The 19,785-nt window shown below is 46.7% G+C and overlaps 1 protein-coding gene across 3 annotated transcripts; it reads left to right on the top strand.

Annotated features, from left to right (window-relative positions):
• Window positions 1–406: 406 nt before the first annotated feature.
• Window positions 407–18,166, top strand: LOC308231994 (phospholipase A2 inhibitor gamma subunit B-like). Of its 3 annotated transcripts, XM_080637927.1 has the most exons (8): window positions 486–515; window positions 2,537–2,598; window positions 7,985–8,098; window positions 10,114–10,227; window positions 14,171–14,287; window positions 15,454–15,603; window positions 15,745–15,885; window positions 17,820–18,166. In XM_080637927.1, exons 4-8 carry the CDS (start codon window positions 10,179–10,181, stop codon window positions 18,041–18,043), a joined length of 681 nt encoding a protein of 226 aa, XP_080494053.1. In that variant the 5' UTR covers window positions 486–515; window positions 2,537–2,598; window positions 7,985–8,098; window positions 10,114–10,178; the 3' UTR covers window positions 18,044–18,166. The 3 variants fall into 3 exon arrangements, with proteins under 3 accessions (XP_080494052.1, XP_080494054.1, XP_080494053.1); XM_080637926.1 differs by lacking the exon at window positions 7,985–8,098 and having other exon boundaries at window positions 407–515; XM_080637928.1 differs by lacking the exon at window positions 2,537–2,598 and having other exon boundaries at window positions 424–515.
• Window positions 18,167–19,785: the final 1,619 nt, after the last annotated feature.

The raw sequence follows: 19,785 nt of genomic DNA, 5'->3' as shown, positions 1-19,785 counted from the left end.
ATCAGTATATCACTCCTATCAGGTATATTTATAATATCCCAGGTCTGAAGATGTGAGGCAAACCTGTTAGAGACTGTGTTGGGGGAATTTTGTTTGCATCTATGCCACTGATAGATACGTTAATAAACTTTTTATTGCCACATATTCTTGTTGTAAAACCTGATTTTATATAAACAAACACTTTGCAAAAGACCTCAAGATGTCTGTAGCTTAGTCTCCTGGCTTCCTGAAACCAGTCGTTTTTTGGTTGTGGTAGCAGAGTGAGAGCTTATGTGTGAAAATACATTTATTATCATACATTACCTTGGAGGGAGCTCTGTGCCAGAATGGCTTTATCTCCACAACCAGGGTGTATTTTAGGGAGGGAAAACTCTGGTTCACATTCTTTTGGGCTGAGTAGGTGTCACGGTTTAACCCCCGCTGGCAGCTAACACCACACAGCCGCTCTTTCACAACCTCCCAGCACTGATGGGATGTGGAGCGGAATTGGACAGAAGTAAAACTCATGGGTTGAGGTAAGAACAGTTTAATAATGGAAATAAAATGTAATAGTAGTACTAATACTAATAACACTAATACTAATACTAATGAAAAGGAGGGGAAGAGGGTGAGGGACAGGGAGAGGGACTGAGGGAGGGAGATGGAGGAATAAACCCCAAGAAACACAAGTGATGCACACACAGTGCAGTTGCTCAACACCCACTGACTGCTGCCCAACTTACCCTGAGCAGAAATTGGCGGCTCCTGGCCAGCTCCCCCAGTTTATATACTAAGCATGATGTTCTATGAAATACCCCTTTGGATAGTTCAGGTCAGCTGCCCTGACTGTGCTCTCTCCCAGCTTCTTGTGCCCCTCCTCACTGGCAGACCATGAGAATGAAGAGTTCTTGGTTTAGAATAAGCATTACTTCACAACAACTGAAACATCAGTGTGTTATCAGCATTATTGTCAGACTAAAGTCGAAAACACAGCACTGTGCTAGCTTCTAAGAAAAAAACTAACCCTATCCCAGCTAAAACCAGGACAGTAGGCAGCAGTTTGAATGTCCCTTGCCAGGTTGTTCATCTTTTTCTGCTCAAAACTTCTGCCTGATTCTTTCCAATCTGCCCAGCTGAGGACAAGAAATGTCAAAGCCATTTCTCTCATTGCATACACAGCTCTGCATATTGGTCAGCAAATCTGCCACTAGTTTCTGACCCCCAGTCACCAGTACAACCAGGTGGGAGGATGCTGTGTGACTATCTCCGTCCCTCATGGGGCAGCTGCTATTGCTCTGGATCCTGGAGGTCAGCATGGAACCTCAGCACCCATCTGCTTCCAGGACCTGAGCTGGTGTCTCCACACAGAGTTGTGCTATGAGCTGCACCAGCTCATGCTGAGCTACCACAGATGTCTCCACACTGAGCTCTGTGGAGGTTTGCTTGGACCTTTTTCCCTGATGTGCATTGTTTGCTGTTTCTGGGTATTTGCCTGATGTTTGCTGTAATATTTGCACATCCCACAGAATTACAACTTGTCAAGCAGTTGTTCTGCCTCAGGGTTTAACCCTGCATTGGGCTATGGATGCATTTCCTTATCAACGTGTGAGAAAATACAACAACGACCATGTCTCTTTCAGCTCTTAAAAACAAACAGGCCAACACACAACAGAATTTACTTTCTGAAAGCCACTGTTGACTGGAAAATCTGTCCAGACCAATGCTGGCTTTGTGTAAATGTGCCCTTAGTGCTGTCTGACACACTTGTCTGGGAATAGCTTTATTTTATGATGCTTATCACACAATGAATAATGTTGGATTGGAAAGTATTGGGAAAGATGAGCATCATTTGGAAAGCTGGGATCATGTCTTGGTGCTGCAGGGCATGCTTTTCCAGGCTCTTCCTTATGCAATGCGACATGTTTCTCAATGAAGGGGTGGAAAGAGGAGGCTGAAGCTGGCACTGATAAGCACACAACACCTGGGCTCGTTAGGAATGACGTGTGCTTTGCGCACAGAGGAAAAATACAACAGAAATGAATGGTATCGATGGAGTGAGGTCACACGTCTCAGAGATGGGATGCCAAAAACTGTAATGAGGGCTCAGTCAGTTACAGATCACTAACTTAAGAAAACGTGGTAAATAAGGTTGTCTGGATCTTCAAATACCTCTGGTATAAACACAGCTGCCACATCTGTGTGATGGTGCAAAGAAATACCTGCATTCAAGTGCTTCCCACCACGAGGAGAGTTTGTAGCCACAACTTAGCCTTTTGTCTTGGGCCTGTTGGTAGAACATTTATTTTTATTTCTTTTTTAGTTATTTGGCTGCATCTACCCATTTCCAAGGTGGGTCTTACTCAGCCATGACTTACCATTTTCATGATAAGATCTTGTTTCCTGCCAGTGGGACTTGGTTAGCAATTGACTGGATGGGAAGAGAGGGTGGGAAAGTGATACAGTCATGTTTTTAAGAATAAAAGCAATCAAGGGTAGAAATTAATCCTTTTATTCATTACACATTTCCTGTTCCTAAGTACCATGCCATCTGTTTTAGGGAGGCTTCTCATGGCAGAGGTACCCAGATGGGACTATCGCATAGCCGGAGGGAAGGAGCATGTGAGTAAAGGACTGAATGAATCCTTGTTCTCCAGTATCACCCAGATCAGCCCAGTATCTGCAATCCATGGATGCCTCATCTCCAGATTGGCTTGGGCTGGCTCCATTTTTGCCCACAAAAAAAGGCTTTTCAAAGTAGTTTATAAATTCCAGTTCTCTTCATTGTTCCTTCACAAATTCCAGCACGCTGCAAAAGGAATCACTTGTGCTTCCCAGGACTTGGGGCCTTCATCACCAACCCCAAGCTTCAGCTGTATGGAAGGGGAGGTAACTTTTTCGTAGAAAGCAGCAAGCAAGAAAGCCATTTAGAAGATGCAGAGGCTTTCAGGAACATTGAGTCAAGTTGCAGAGATGGGGTCAGGCCAGTTTTCCAAGGCACAAGAGCAGACACAAATCACCTGAGTGAACACTTAGAAGTGATTCCTGAAATGCTGAATTTCTATTCTACTTTGAGGGTCCTAACTACTGCCATTAAGTAAAAAGTGTAGACATTAACATTATATTAAAAGACTTCCCCTCCTCATTATACATCCATTGTCTATTGACACCAGCCCATGGCAGCATTAGCTTTATTTTAATGGACCAACTAAAAGTGATAAACTGGTCTGCCCCAGCTACCAGCCTGGAACTCTCTTAGCAAACAAACTCTGCTGCTGGCAAATGCTAACTGTGTCACATATTGAAACAGCTCACTGAAGAGGAGGTTGAAATATGAATGTCTAATAAGGCCTATAGCTAATAAGGACTTACTTTTTACATCACCCACTGGTGGGTTAGATAGTTGCTATTGTCTTGATTGCTTGAAGATGACATTGCTGATCACTCATGTCAGAACAGAAACCTTGTTGAACATGCTAATGTGCATGCAAATTTATCTTCATTCCACAATGCCTGAAAAGCAGTTGGATTCCCTGGCAATTATTTCAATTGAAAAGGTAATTACTGGCTAGGGTACAAAAAATTCATCAGTGTTAATGCCATTGTTGCCATAAATGGTATAGGATCAAAGGTAAAATGAAATGTCCATTGCACTCCTTTAAATGTCTTGATCTCTTGCAAAACAAAGTTATATGATTTGACAATATTCAGTAATTTGTGTGTATTTTCACAAGTGTGTTGGTGCGCGTGTGCAACAGCATGTTAAATACCATCTTTTTTAGCCAGAGAAGAGAACATTTAAGCAGCAGTTTTACATTATTACTTTCATATAATTTCCATCCTTCAATGTCACCTTGGTTCACAAATCCTCTGCCAACAGGAGCTCTTCCCTCAGAGGATTGACCTCTGGCTGGAAACTAATCCTTTAGGGGTGTTTTCTGGGTGGGGACAAGAGCAAGGACAAGGCAGGCGCCTTGAAGCCAATGGTAGCACCATGCTGTTGGAGACCCCCTTTGCCCCATTTCTATTGCAGCTCCACATGAGTCTTTGCATGAGCTCCATTTCGGAGTGTGGTTCCCCCTTGCCACATTGCTTGTGCTCCATTAGTAACAGCAGCATCACTTTCAAAGTGTGTACATGGCTGTGCATGGAGGAATCCTCATGGGGAAATTAACACGTGCCAATTAGCACCTTGCTGCTGCCGCTCTGCTCTTCCATGCACACTGACTTCCTCACTTACAGACCCTTGGGACTGTGAGCTCTCATGTAGGCAGCATTTGATCCTTTGAACCACAGCCATGAAGAACTGGAGGGGGACACAGCAGAGAGGGTGCCTTGTGGGCTGTTGGAAGTGTGATCAGTGCCTGATCAGGAGTGGAAATCAGATTTATATTGATCTTTCACTGCCTGCCTGGCTGGCTCATTAATTTGTGCAATCACAGCTGAAACAAATGACTGTCAAAAGCTTCTTCAGCCTGCAGCCAGCAAGCAAACAGTGGGACTCCTGCTCTTCTCACCCTTTGGGACAGGCATACTAATCCCTGCATGTTGTTAGGCTTGCTGTTTTATGTTTCCTTGCCTAGTTAACCAGACTGGCAGGTTTTGCCAGTCACTGTTCTGGAGAACAAGGAATTGGCTCAGAAAAGGGGTGGGTTTGAGTCTTCTTCCATAGCTCTTTTTACATATTGTGGTTGACTTCACTGTTGAAATGTCCCAACAAGTTGTCGTCCTGCACTGAGGGTAAAGGGAGGTAAGATCTTTGCTCTATTGATCCATAGAAGCTGTCCATTGGCTCTGGGGACACTGTTAGACTTGTTCTCTGCTGCTGATGGTGTTAGGGCTGTTGGGAGTGTACAGGGTCCTGCAGCCATAGATAGCCCTGTATTAGTGTAGCATTAGCCTAATGAGGCTTAAGAGTTAGGACTGTCCTCTAGCAGAAGAGACAGATTATGGTTAAAAATGGCTATTATGGGCATGACAGCCACTCCATCCTGGTGCTGGAGCTGTGTCCTGGTAAAGTGGGGACAGTACTGCTGGCTGCCACCAGCCTGGGTTACCCTCTGGCCCCAGCTGAGCACCCAAGCCATGCAAGGACCCTGAGTACAGGACTTCAACTTGACATGGTGACATGCTTCTGAATATATCACCCATGACCTGGAGTATGCACATGACCAAACTTTTCCTCAGGTCTCTGCTTTGATTTGAGTATCACCTGCTCCCTGTCTCTACTCAGCTACAAACAGTGGCAGCAGGCGCAAATGAGAGCTGCTCTGCTCCTCTCCAGCCATCCCAACCCCATCAAGCTGCTGGTGGTGTGTGGCTGACCCTCACCCAAGAGATGCTCCTCTGCAGAGCTGGTTTCAGGGTGCAATACCCATGCTCTGCTGTGGATAGGAGGCCAGGAAATAGAATCATATAATCACAGGATAGTCAGGGTTGGAAAGGACCTTAAGATCATCCAGTTCCAACCCTCCTGCCATGGGCAGGGACACCTCACACTAAACCATGCCACCCAAGGCTCTGTCCAGCCTGGCCTTGAACACTGCCAGGGATGGAACATTCACAACTTCCATGGGCAACCCATTCCAGTGCCTCACCACCCTCTCAGTAAAGAATTTCTTCCTTATATCCAATCTAAACTTCCCCTGTTTAAGTTTTAACCCGTTACCCCTTGTCCTCTCACTACAGTCCCTAATGAAGAGTCCATCCCCAGCATCCCTGTAGGCCCCCTTCAGATACTGGAAGGCTGCTCTGAGGTCTCCACGCAGCCTTCTCTTCTCCAGGCTGAACAGCCCCAACTTTCTCAGCCTGTCTTCATACGGGAGGTGCTCCAGTCCCCTGATCATCCTCGTGGCCTCCTCTGGACTTGTTCCAACAGTTCCATGTCCTTTTTATGTTGAGGACACCAGAACTGTACAAAATGCTCCAAGTGAAGTCTCACAAAAGCAGAGTAGAGGGGCAGCAAATCCTCAAAATCAGCAAAAAACCATCCCCAAAAACAACAGAACAGTGGGGATAAGCAGAGCTCTGAAGAGCAGAGCAAACATCTAAGAAAGTCCAGTCCCTGTACTATGCCAGCCTCAGCTACTCCAGTGTTGGGACTTCCTGAGTCAGATGTGAATTCCAGCGAATCCCAAATACATACGATCAGTTCCTCAAAGGATGTCTGCAGACCAGGATAGCTGCAAACGAGGCATGTAGTGGGACTGATGAGTTGGTTTTAGATTGCCAGTGTGAGCTGTGCCTCGGAACTGACCAGTTGCATCACCAGTGGCTCTGCCTGGGTTCTTGTTTTTGCCTGCTATTGCACGAAGTGCTTTGCTGGCTTCCCAGGGGCTGGGAGGAGAGGTTTGTTCGTAGTGTCCCCAGCCGTCAGGGCCCCAGCTGCTGTGCGGGACGAGGGCTGCAGCCGATTGCCTGGTCCAGGGCTGTGTCAGCTTCACCCTCAACCCAGGGACATCCCATCCTCCTGGCTCATTCTCAAGTTTTTCATCACAGAACAGGCTGCTCAGCCCAGCCCCCTCTGATCCTCCTGACCATCAGATCATCCTGAGCTTGGATCTCACTGCTTCTTTCCTAAAAGTGTCATTGTCATTCTCCTTTTGAGCATCTCCTTCCATTTCAGCCCCAATTAGGTTGGTATAAGGCTTTTCCCCAGTATAAAATCACAGAATGGTTTGTATTGGAAGGGACCTTAAAGCTCATCCAGTTCCAATCCCCTGCCATAGGCAGGGACACCTTCCACTAGACCACGTTGCTCCAAGCTCTGTCCAACCTGGCCTTGAACACTGCCAGGGATGGGGCAGCCACAGCTTCTCTGGGCACCCTGTGCCAGCGCCTCAGCACCCTCACAGGGAAGAATTTCTTCCTAAAATCTCATCTCGATCTCTCCTGTGTCAGTTCAAAGCCATTCCCTCTTGTCCTGTCACTACATACCCATGTAAAAAGCCCCTCTACAGATTTCCGGTAGACTCTTCAGATTTCTTGTAGTCCTGCAAAGCTATGCACCCCCATCCATTTCTATATTTTCCTTTCTTTGCTGCACCTTTGCCACTTTCCTTACTTTTTCCAGAGCTTTCTGATCTGGGTTTGAGGATGTATCTTGATGTTTGGGCTCTTACGATGAGATGAAATGGCCTCAAGGTCTGCAAGAGGAGGCTTAAACTGGATATTAGGAAATATTTCTTCCCCGAAAGGTTTGTCAAGCATTGGAACAGGCTGCCTAGATTAGTGGTGGAATCACCATCCCTGGAGGTATTTAAAAGACAGGTATTTGTGGTGCTTAGGAACATGGTTTAGTGGTGGACTTGTCAGTGTTTGGTTAATGGTTGGACTTGATGATCTTTTCCAACATAAATGATTCTATGATTCTTTAAAATCATAGATTTGCACTGGCATTTTCTGCCATGAACTTGCACGATAAGTTCACTTATGATTTTAATCCAAGCTCTAGCCAAGATCGGCACCTTTCTTTTGCTGGCTATTTTTCTCTCCAACACATCCCCTTCTTCTCACCTTCCAGCCAATGCTATTTTCAGGATTGGATTTCTGCCTTCTCACCTCACAGATTTTTCTGACCTCCCCAGCCTCTGCCTCACCTCGCTGTTCATGTGACTGTCATTGTCATCCTGTCTCTGGTCCTGGAAACATGAACATGCTGCAGAAGACAGGGGTTTCATGAGCACTATGAAGTTAAGGAATAAGAACCAATTTAGAAAGGATCTTGAAAGAACATCTAATCCACCTCTGAGCCCTGGAGCAGGATCCTATCATCTTAAATAATTTCCTAATACCTATGTCTAGCCTGTTTTTCCAAGCCACCCAGGATGGAAGATCCACATCTTCCCAGGCAATCAGCTTCACTACTGACACTTAGAAAATTCTCCCAATTCCCAGTGTAACCCCTCTGTGATAGTTTTTCTTATCCAGCTCTTGTTTCTACAGATACAAATATGACTGGGTGACACTTTTATTGTCTCTGCCTTCTCTCGTGACTCTTATTTTCCAGGTCTCTCACTGCTGCAGATTGTGGCTCCTCCTTGCTATGCTTGATTTCATCTCTAAAACTACACATGAAAAGGCTGCAGCTTCACACCCTCCCTTCATGAGAGGTGTGAAACAGGTGAGTTGAATATAATTCAGTGGGGCTAGTGCAGTCATGTCATTCAGGGAAGATCCTCCAGGCACTTCAGTAATAATTTTAAATGAAAAGGCATGAAATTAAAATCACCAAAGACAGCCACATCTCCCTGTCTGTATTTGCAGACCCACATGTAGTTAAATGGCACAATCGCCCCCATCTGACTGCCCCAGCCTGCCTGTTGACAGGGTTTTACTCAGTCTGAGGTTTAAGACAAAAAAGGGACAAATTTTAATCCCAGACTGGCTGAAGTTTGACTTCATTCTAACATATCGACTGGGGTATGAGACCATTTCTGAGTTGAAAAAGAAATTCAAGGTGATGATATCGTTCCCCCTTGTCTTCTTGTGATACCAGCTTTGTGGACTTTGACGGACTCAGGCTTTTATTCAGTGTGACTGCACTGATTTGCATTCTCAAAGTGCTGTGGGCTTAGCTTAGACTACTCAATATATTTGTAAATGTCACAAGATCACTTTTCCACTGAAGAGGCTAGTCCAAAATGGGAGAAGCAGAGAGTAAGGTGGGAGACAGAAACAGAAAATCAAAGCAAAGGAGTGGAAACATCAGTGAGATCTGTGATTTTCCTCTATGGCTTTGCAGGAAGTCTTTGGTAGAACCAGAAACAGCAATTAGCTCATTTGCACATCAATAGGAATCCTCAGCAGAGAAAATACTTCTACTTTTTACATAGCACTTAGCCCTGCCAGGCTCAAGGTGAGACTCCCTTCTCACCAGACTGGATTTCTCTGCTATGAGATGTATCCCAACAGGCAGCCTTTGTCCTGGGAAGCAGGATGGACCAGATGAGTCTTAGAAGATCCTTGAACCTTGTATTTGTGATTCATTACCTCTCTACTTCTGTGGTGTGCATGCCCCTGATGTGGAGGACTTGTTTGGGTTGCCCTTGTATCTAGAGGCCACATGAGCCCAGCACTCTGCTGCGCTACACAGCAAAAAATAGTATCTTGTCCAAAAAGCTCATACTGCAGCTGAAAGAGGGTACAAAGTATTTAATTTCTTCTTTGCTGTCAGTACAAAAAGTCATGGAGGACCATTAACTGGCTGTGTCCAATTTGGTACACAAGAGGAGTTCAGAAGATACCTTCAGTATAGGGAATGGTTTCAGTGAGGCAGCACATCCTGATAAAACCTGCACATGGGGCAGGGAACCTTTGGGCCAACATCAAGTTGGTCACTACTGCTTGGCATTAGCTCATCATGAGATCTCAGGGCATTGAAAACCTATTATAACATTGCCTAGACTGTGACCAGGCTGTCTCATAGCCACATCGATGCTTTCTCTCTGCTGGCTGGTCTGACGCAAAGCCCAGAGGTACAATAGGTGACTTTCTTATCAACTTCCAAGTGGTTTATATCAAAACCTCCACCCTGAAGGACCCACTTTGCAGCTCAGATGTATTCAACCCCAGGAACCCTTGAGTGAGCCTGCTCCAAGGTGTGCATTGGCAGTCATTTTGCAAACAGAAGCTGCACGCCAGCTTGGAGATGAAGCTCACTGCTTTGCCACCTTCTGCTTTGCTGCTGTACTCGGGGCGTGAGAGCTCCTGACTGTCTGATGGGAAGGGAGATGGGAAACCAGCCAGCAAAAACTCAGCCATGAGGAGAATTTCTGGCTGGCTCTTACTCCACTTTGCTTCTTTGGGCCTAACAGTGAGAGCACAACAGGGCTGTTCAAATAGTTTCTTCTCCATCATTCATATGTATGGCAGAGGCTCTATGTTTAAACAAAGTCTGCACCAGAGACATACCTGATAGACCCCAGACAAGCCAGCCTTTCCCCACAGGCTGCATACTCTAGACTGAGGAAAGACAAACAGCAACACTCACGTGGAGGAAAAGGCAGAACTTCCACTTTAAATGAAAAAAACCTCAAACACTGGTTGTGTTTCTGCAGTGTGCATATTCTCCAGAGCATTTCCTCAATACCACTTCTGCAGCATCACCAAAACCGTTTCTCTTTCTGTTTTATAAAGCCTTAGTGGCACACAGTGCGGTGTTCAGCAAGACTTGGCAGCTGCCTTTCCTTACCTCCACCAGCATGAAAGCGTCCATTGTCTTCAGCTTCTTCCTGGCTTTCCTGGACCCAGGTGAGTTTTCTACTGGGACCTGTGGGGCTATGAGAAATGGAAGGGGTGTGGGAATGAGTGCTCAGTGCGTGGATCTGTTCTTCCCTTTGAGCCATGTGAACTCCTCATCTGGGGGGATTTGCACTGCAGAGAGGTGGCCATGGTCTCATTAATCCATGCCTGGGGTTGTGTCACGTTTTAGACACTGTATGTCCTTCAGCTCTGCTCCAGAAGAGCACTGATGTCTTGGAGATCTTGTGTCATGGGCATGAATTAGCAGGGCTCATTTGGAGAGCTTTAAACTAGATTCGAAGGGGGATGGGGTTGTAATTGGGCTTGCCCCAGTGGAGCAGCACTCTAGGATTGATGAAGACTGGGAGGTCTCCTATAATTCTAGGCTCAGCTCCCTCCTTGAAATGCCTGTACACCAATGCATGGGAAATAAGCAGGAGGAGTTAGAGACCTGTGTTAAGTCAGAAGATTATGATCTGGTGGCAATTACAGAGACGTGGTGGGACAGCTCACATGACTGGAATATACTCATGGAGGGCTATGTCCTTTTCAGGAAAGACAGGCCAGCCAGGCGGGGTGGTGGGGTTGCTCTTTATGTGCGAGAGCAGCTGCAATGTACTGAGTTCTGTCCAGGGACAGGGGACGAGCGAGTTGAGAGTCTGTGGGTGAGAATTAAGGGGCAGGCTGGCAGGGGCGATACTGTTGTGGGTGTCTGTTACAGGCCACCAGATCAGGGTGAGGAAGTTGACGAGGCCTTCTACAGGCAGCTGAGAGCGGCCTCACAGTCACAGGCCGTGGTCATCGTGGGGGATTTTAACTTCCCTGATGTTTGCTGGAAGGACTACTCAGCAACCCAGCCACAGTCCAGGAGGTTCCTCCAGTGTATGATGATAACTTCCTCATCCAAATGGTGGATCAGCCAACCAGGAGAGGAGCGCTGCTGGATCTCATCCTCACTAACAAGGAGGGTCTGGTCGAAGCAGTAAAGGTTGAGGGCTGCCTTGGTTGCAGCGACCACGAGATGGTGGAATTCAGGATCTTGTGTGGTAGGACCAGTAGAATAGCAAGTAGAATTGCAACCCTGGACTTTAGCAGGACAAACTTTGGCCTTTTCAAGCAATTGCTAGGGGAAATCCCATGGGCAAGGCTGCTTGAAGGTAAAGGGGCCCAAGATAGTTGGTTGACATTCAAGAATTGCTTATTCCGAGCTCAAGAGCAGAGCATCCCGACACGTAGGAAGTCAAGGAAGAGGGCCAGGAGACCTGCATGGCTAAATAAGGAACTGCTGGGTATGCTCAAGTGGAAGAGGAGAGTTTACAGGTCATGGAAGGAGGGGCTGGCCACTCGGGAGGAATATAAGGCTGCTGCTAGAGGACGTAGGAAGGCAGCTAGGATGGCTAAGGCCTCCTTAGAATTAAATCTGGCAAGAGGGGTCAAGGACAACAGAAAGAGCTTTTTCAAATACATGGCTGATAAAACTAACACCAGAGGCAAGGTAGGCCCACTGGTGAACGGGATGGGTGCCCTGGTGACAGAAGATACAGAGATGGCAGAGTTATTGAATGCCTTCTTTGTCTCAGTCTACTCTGCCGGAGGCAGTCCTGAAGAGCCCTGTACTCCTGAGACCTCAGATGAAGTCAGGTCAATGGAGCGGTTTGCCTTAGTCGATGAGGAATGGGTTAGAGACCAGTTGAGCAATCTGGACATCCATAAATCCATGGGTCCAGATGGGATGCACCCGCAGGTGCTGAGGGAACTGGCGGAAGTCATTGCTAGACCACTCTCCATCATCTTTACCAAGTCTTGGGAAATGGGAGAGGTGCCTGAGGACTGGAGGAAAGCAAATGTCACTCCAGTCTTCAAAAAGAGCAAGAAGGAGGACCCGGGTAACTATAGACCGGTCAGCCTCACCTCCATCCCTGGGAAAGTGATGGAACACCTTATCCTTGGTGCCATCTTAAGGCATGTCAAGGATAAGAGGGTTATGAGGGGCAGTCAACATGGCTTTACCAAGGGGAAGTCATGCTTGACCAACCTCATAGCCTTTTATGAGGAAGTAACATTGTGGATGGATGATGGCAGAGCGGTGGATGTGGTCTACCTTGACTTCAGCAAAGCATTTGACACAGTCTCCCACAGCATCCTCATAGCTAAACTGAGGAAGTGTGGTCTGAACGATCAGGTGCTGAGGTGGACTGCGAACTGGCTGAAGGAGAGAAGCCAGAGAGTTGTAGTCTATGGGGCTGAGTCTAGTTGGAGGCCTGTATCTAGTGGAGTGCCTCAAGGGTCAGTACTGGGACCAGTATTATTTAATATATTCATCAATGATTTAGATGAGGGAATTGAGTGTACTGTCAGCAAGTTTGCTGATGACACTAAGCTGGGAGGAGTGGCTGACACGCCAGAAGGCTGTGCTGCCATCCAGCGGGACCTGGACAGGCTGGAGAGTTGGGCAGGGAGAAACTTGATGAAATATAACAAGGGAAAGTGTAGAGTCCTGCATCTGGGCAGGAACAACCCCAGGTTCCAGTATAGGTTGGGGAACGACCTGTTAGAGAGTAGTGTAGGGGAGAGGGACCTGGGGGTCCTAGTGGATGGCAGGATGACCATGAGCCAACACTGTGCCCTTGTGGCCAAGAAGGCCAATGGCATCCTGGGGTGTACTAGAAGGGGGGTGGTCAGTGGGTCGAGAGAGGTCCTCCTTCCCCTCTACTCTGCCCTGGTGAGACCGCATCTGGAATATTGTGTCCAGTTCTGGGCCCCTCAGTTCAAGAAGGACAGGGACCTGCTGGAGAGAGTCCAGTGCAGGGCAACTAAGATGATTAAGGGAGTGGAGCATCTCCCTTATGAGGAAAGGCTGAGGGAGCTGGGTCTCTATAGTTTGGAGAAGAGGAGACTGAGGAGTGACCTTATTAGTGTATATAAATATATGAAGGGGGAGTGTCACGAGGATGGAGCCAGGCTCTTCTCAGTGGCAAACAATGATAGGACAAGGGGTAATGGGTATAAACTGGAACACAAGAGGTTCCACTTAAACTTGAGAAGAAACTTCTTCTCAGTGAGGGTGACGGAACACTGGAACAGGCTGCCCAGGGAGGTTGTGGAGTCTCCTTCTCTGGAGACATTCAAAACCCGCCTGGACACATTCCTGTGTGACCTTATCTAGGTGTTCCTGCTCTGGCAGGGGGATTGGACTAGATGATCTTTTGAGGTCCCTTCCAATCTAACATACTGTGATACTGTAACATACTGTGTCGTACCTGCCACCCCATGTAGATATCACAGTCACTGCAAGGTACCTGGGTTTATGGAACTGACACATGCCCTTGGGTCCCACTGAGTGTGTGTCAGGGAAGACATGCTGTTGTTTTCTTTGATAAACACTTTATTCCTTTCTAAGTGGTTTTTGTCTGATATTCTGGTCTGCTTAAGATGCTCCAGGAGGTAGATGATAAACTGGTCTCCCCTAACGCCTACAAAAGATATGTCATTCCCCAGTTTGAACATAGTAGAGTCAGTACCCACTGGCAGCCTCTTGATCCCCAGACCTTTGGGTGTCCCTGCTCACAGCAAAGAGAGGATTTGAGGCCCTGGAATCCAGGGACACCTGAATGCCTGCGATGACAGAGGGGTGCGGATGCTCTCCTTAGCAACCCCAGGAAAACCACAAACATCATTGTACAGCAGACAAGGGAGGCTGGATTGGTACTGGTGGTTAATGTAAATATCCCACAGTGGCATTCTTCACTTTCCTGAATTCAAGTTCATGCTAGAATAAGTGATAATATAAATAATAAAGAAAGAACCCACAAGTCAAGCAATGGAACAGAGGAAATAAGGGAAGAGGAATATGTAAAATGCTGATTAAATGCTGAAGTAAAGCATTCTGATGAAAGGCGGAGTGAGATCCCTCATGACTGCCACCCTGAAATGTGTCCTTTTCTTTGCCCAGGGACTTCCCTTCAGTGTGAGGTTTGTCACAACATAGGGAAAAGCTGCTTTGGCCCCATGAAAACATGCAATGGTGGTGAAGATACCTGTGGCATCATTCTGCATGAGGTCGTGATAGGTAGGTGGGACATCCACTGTGGCTGTGTGCCAGTGAAGCTTTTGGAGTTGGGTTGGGAGACAAGAGTCTCTCCCCATCTCTATAATTGGTTTTACGGTGAGTCTTTGGATAAGCTGCTCATTTGCTTTTTCATTGACAGAGGACCAGGGATTGTGATGGTCTGGGATGGGAAAAGCTCTCTATTCCTCTATCTCAAGCAGCAGTTTCCTATTGGGTTCTTAGCTGTGGAGAGGAGGACCTAGGCAGTGTACTGAGAGAAGACACAGGCTTTTAGTTCTGGCTAAGCTAAATCGTTGGGTTGAGAGTCTGGACCATGAGGGACATAAGGCTGCTGGCATCTAGCATTGTGGGTGCACTGGCCATGGGTGGAGGAAGAAACTGCACTGCATCTGGCTCCGTTCCTTGAACAGGGAAGGGGACACCAGGCAGTCACTACCAGGGCTGAGCTATCACCTTGTCCCCATGGTTGATAAGCCAAAGATGAGTGCTGAGCACTGAGATAACTGCACAATTGGTTATGTTAGTGGCACAGTTTTAGTCATTGCCCATGTCAGTGGTGTGACTATTGGCTTTTAGACTGGAAGTTGGCTCATGTCCTACCTGCTTTGGTGCTGGCAGCTTCAGTGCATATCTTTCTTCTGTTTGTGCAAAGCCACCCTTCATCCTTGAAGTGCTGGAGTGGCTTCAGTAGACTCAGTGTAACTGTTCTACTGTCCATTACACTTTCTGAGTTTGGTTGGTGGGGAGGACTAGATTTGCCTGTGTCAGGATGTTTATGGCTATGATAGACTGTGTGCTCCTGTCCATGAAGAAGCATGGGTCAGAGGCATATGTGTCATCCAAGAAGCTCTGTGGCTAGGATATTCTGGCTAAGGTGAACACCTGTGACAAGGCCACCTGTGAGGAGTCATGCTCTCCTCCTGACTTTAAGCACAATGTGGAGAAGGAGAAATTCCTCACTACAGTCTCAGATGTGATGGTACCCTCGTTCCTCTGAGGAGATAACCGAAGCCACCGGTGCTGCTCTTTGGGGAAGCTCTGCTGTCCACAGACACCTCTCAGGCCCCAGGCCAGCTGCCTAGCTGTTGCTGCTGTAGGAGCTAATGGGCAAGGAAGCGAGTTACCTTGTGGTTAATGTCTTATTGCTGCCTGCCTCTTTGTTACAGGGGGGATGGCAATCCCATCGTCCATCAAGTCCTGCCTGCCATCCAGCATGTGCCACCTTGGCCCTATCACCATGAACTATGGGAAGGTAAAAGCAAGGAGCCACTTGGCTTGCTGCACAGGCGATGACTGTCGAACCATCTCTGTCTCATGTAAGCTATCTTTTTCCTTATACCCTGTCCCCTCTCTGTCTGCCCTGGCCTGAGGTGAGGCCTTCCAAGTTAATCCATCACTGGGTTTGTTCCACTCATTCTTTCGTTAAAACAAGTTACAGTCCATCTCTTTCTTTCCAGTGCCACCAGAGGACAACGTGCCCAATGGATACCAGTGTCCAGCCTGCTACAGCGTGGACTCCTTTCAGTGTGGTAATGAAATCGTGAACTGCACTGGATCTGAAACCCAATGTGTTGACCTTGCTGGGTTAATGAATTCTGGTAACTACCTTTTTTTGGGGGGGGAGGAGGGCTGTATTTCACCTTTTTGGTTAAATGGGTGAAACCAGTCTACTGGGATGAAACATCACAAAGAAATAAAAATGGGCAAAAAGCATGAAGGAAAAAATATAGGACGAGGTACAGAACTGACATAGAACATTCTTAAAGCCAATAAAAGGGCAGGGGTGCTTTTTTTTTCCTCCTTCTCCATCATGCATGGATAACTGTTGGGATTGCTCATAGCATGGCATAACTGACGTCAAGGGCAGCACTGAACTCCTGAAGCAATCTGATATACTGGCATCTGATAAATCTGACCAATACTCTGAAACTGCTGGCCCTAGCTAAGATGCATGAGGACGAATCTGGATTTCAGCCTGCTGCCTACTTAGTGGAGGTTCAGGTGAATCTGATACAGAGCCATTGGCTTTCTCATGAGGTGACACTGGCCAGTGGGGACAAGGCACTGTTATAGTGGTGCTTGTGCCCCTAGAAAGCCAGGGACAAGTGCCTCCCCATGAACGCTGCATGGGGTACCCAAAGATCCTGCAAGGGAACTCCAGCATTTGAACAACTGTGGTCAGCAGCAGCACATAACACTCTCCTTCGGAAATACTTCTCCCACCTCAGGAGCTGTAATTAGAGAGAAGAAAGCAGACAGCGAGTTCCAGGGTTACTCCCCCTGCTGCAGATAAAAGATTTCATGTCAGTCCCACCATGCTCCAGCAGGCAGGAAAAATAACGTGGAAACGAAGAGCAGTGGCAGCTGCTGTAGGAACAGACTGGAAAAAATGATCTTGTGCATGGTTGATGATATTGCTAGGTGATGATATGATGCCTGAAGGTCTTTGCTATACACTTTATAGATGTGTTGTCCAAACCCTGAATTAGGAGGTGTTTCACAGAGACAACATGAAGGAAAACAATAATTTTCTTAGTCACAGCCATGGAAATAGAGTGGTGCAATTAATTCAGTGTACCACTGAAATAAAACATGCTCATAACTTGTCTTGACTTGATTGATTGGCCGCTGTGAATAGAGGAGATGTGTGTGGTGTGATTAGCTGTGCAGAGGAAGCAGCAGCTTAGGGAGGCAAAGGAAGGTGAGGATCTAATGAAGCACCCTTATACATTACTTGTATTTGAGATAAATATGTCCATCAGAATATTCCAGACTTCCATATCCTGTGCAGCAGAGAAACATGAGCAGTGTGAGCAAAAGCTAGCAATGGAGGCAAGGATATCTGAATGGGCAGTTTAGCACCCAGCACCTTTTCAGGTCTTTCTTTCAGGCAGATGCTCCAGTGTCCGTAAAGGATAAACTGAGGTTTCAGCCACTCCCTCAGAGGACATGTGAGTGGTGTTTCTCCATTGGTTTGGCTAAATCTTGTGAGGCCTTAGAGAATAGATTATGTGAACAAAGGGCTCTGCCTGTAATGTCTTTGAGACTTCTCACCCCTGTGTCCAATTTGGCTGGGAGATTGTGAGGCAGTTCAAATGTCATGAGAGGGAAAGAGAGAGGAGGAGACAGTGAATACCTGGAGTTCTGTCACACAGCCCTGGTTTCTTTAGGAAGCTAGGAAAGGTTTGAGCAGAAGAATTTTTAAATGTGAGAAAAGAAACTACTTCGTATTTTAAATTTTTAACTTTAAAGTGTTTAGATTAAAAAAAAATAATCACCTTTATTCAGCAGAAAGAAAGTAAAGACAAGCCCTAAACCTTTTGTATTTCAAGTCAACCAAGGTGACCTTCCTGCTTCTCCAGATTTCTTCAGAAGATGGGAACAGACAAGAACGGGTTGGTGGGTTTGGAGCCAACTGGACATAAAGAATGGGCAGTTCTTGGAGTGCAAATCGGGACTTCTTGGTGAGGGATGGAATGACTATGGAAACTTGTTCCCCTAATGTGTGGTATGTTCTTCTTCTCATGTGCAGGTGGCCTGTCTCTGAAAGCTGCCATGAAGGGCTGCACCACCATTTCTGAATGCAGTATTGTAGGAGATGGAAAAAACAATCTGGGGATGATGGACATAAAGTTAAGGCGGTTCCAATGCAAGCAAGCTTCTGTTTTGGCCAGACTGAGTTCCGGGTTTGCCCCTTCAGGCTCCCTCTTCCTTCCTGTCCTGTCAGGGTTCATCTTGGAGAAGGTACTTTTCTGACTCTCACCAGTACTGGGTTAAGTAAAGCCCATGACAGACTCCGGCAGTGATGTGCACAGAGTCCCGTTTGTGGCTTCACCTGCATGGGGTGTTTGTTTTCAGATTAGCTCTTCTTTTGTAATTTCACAGAATAAAGACAGTGCTTACATTCCTTTTGTTTCCTCATTGATTGAGTCTGAATGAAGTCTTCATAGGTTCAGTTGTGGTTGGCTTCATGTTACATTCTCTGAGAGCTTTGTCCATACACTATATGGGGTGCCCGTACACTGCACAGGCAATGGAAGCTCTCAAGGCAGCTTAGAGTCTACATCCTCCATCTCATGATAAACGATAAGTTTCAAAGTCACTTTTCCAGGCTCTCAAAAGGATTGGAGGTTTCTTCCTGAGAGATTCATTCTGGTTAGAGAGAAAGCTTGACCCTTTTTTCCTTCCTTGTATCATATTTGTCCATGGTAGGAGGAGTCCCTCAGGTCAGTGGGATGCTTGTGGCCTCTGAGCAGCCCTTACGTAGTCTCTATTTCAGAGAAAAGTCAGTGATCCTTTGCCACAAGCAGACAAGCTGAGAAAGTTGGGGCTGTTCAGCCTGGAGAAGAGAAGGCTGCGTGGAGACTTCATAGCAGCCTTCCAGTATCTGAAGGGGGCCTACAAGGACGCTGGAGAGGAACTCTTCATTAGGGACTGTAGTGACAGGACAAGGGGTAACGGGTTAAAACTTAAACAGCGGAAGTTTAGATTGGGTATAAGGAATAAATTCTTTACTGAGAGGGTGGTGAGGCACTGGAATGGGTTGCCCATGGAAGTTGTGAATGCTCCATTCCTGGTGGTGTTCAAAGCCAGGTTGGACGAAGCCTTGAGTGACATGGTTTAGTGTGAGGTGTCCCTGCCCATGGCAGGGGGGTTGGAGCTGAATGATCTTAAGGCCCTTTCCAATCCCAACTATTCTGTGATTCTATGATTCTATGACTGCTCCTGGCAACAATCTTTCTTCTTGTGATTGTTCTTGCCTTACCAGACACTCTCCCATTCTATCTATAGGTTTTGTGATTACGTGGAATAAATTCTTACCTTAGGAACACTTAATTTCATGCAACAGGCAGTTTTCTATGGTCACAGGCTGTTGAGAGTCCAAGTAACAGGAAGCTTTACCCCAATGCCTATTTCCATTTTACAGGCCAAACTACACCCATGGCTGGTGTAGCCTCCCTCTTCGACGTTCACCACCACCTGGCTATTATGCTTCAGCCATCGCTCACCCAAATGGGTCTCCTTAGGTTGGTCCCATACAAAGGTACTGAAGAAAAACACCACATCTCTGTACCTTGGAGGCAGTATGGGCTGTGGGCAAAACAATGAAGCAGTGGGAGCTCTGGGAAATGCTGGGGTGTATGCTGTGGGAGAGGTGTTAGCTAACTTCAGTGTTTCACTATACATCTATCCTGACACGTGTGGCCTGTTTTTGGAGCAGACTAAAGGATTATTAAGTAAATTTCATGATTGTGTCTGACCTTCATAGCCCTGGATCACAGTGCGAATAGGAAGTACTTTGAACATGGAGTTATAGTGACCAAGCAATGCAATTTTACCTCCTGGTTCAATGTTGTGCAGAAAGCACTATGGAAAGCAGACCACAGAACCATCATCAGTAGTGAGATGACTACACCTACACATGTATGTGTGAATATATATGTGATCAGATTTTAACTTGCAGCATAGAGACTGAATATTCTTGTGATTTCTGTCTC

This window comes from Psittacula echo (assembly GCF_963264785.1).
Source record: "Psittacula echo genome assembly, chromosome: Z".
Classification (NCBI taxonomy): Eukaryota; Metazoa; Chordata; class Aves; order Psittaciformes; family Psittacidae; genus Psittacula; species Psittacula echo.
Note: the sequence above shows the minus strand (reverse complement) of the source record. Positions and strands in the feature narration are given on the sequence as shown.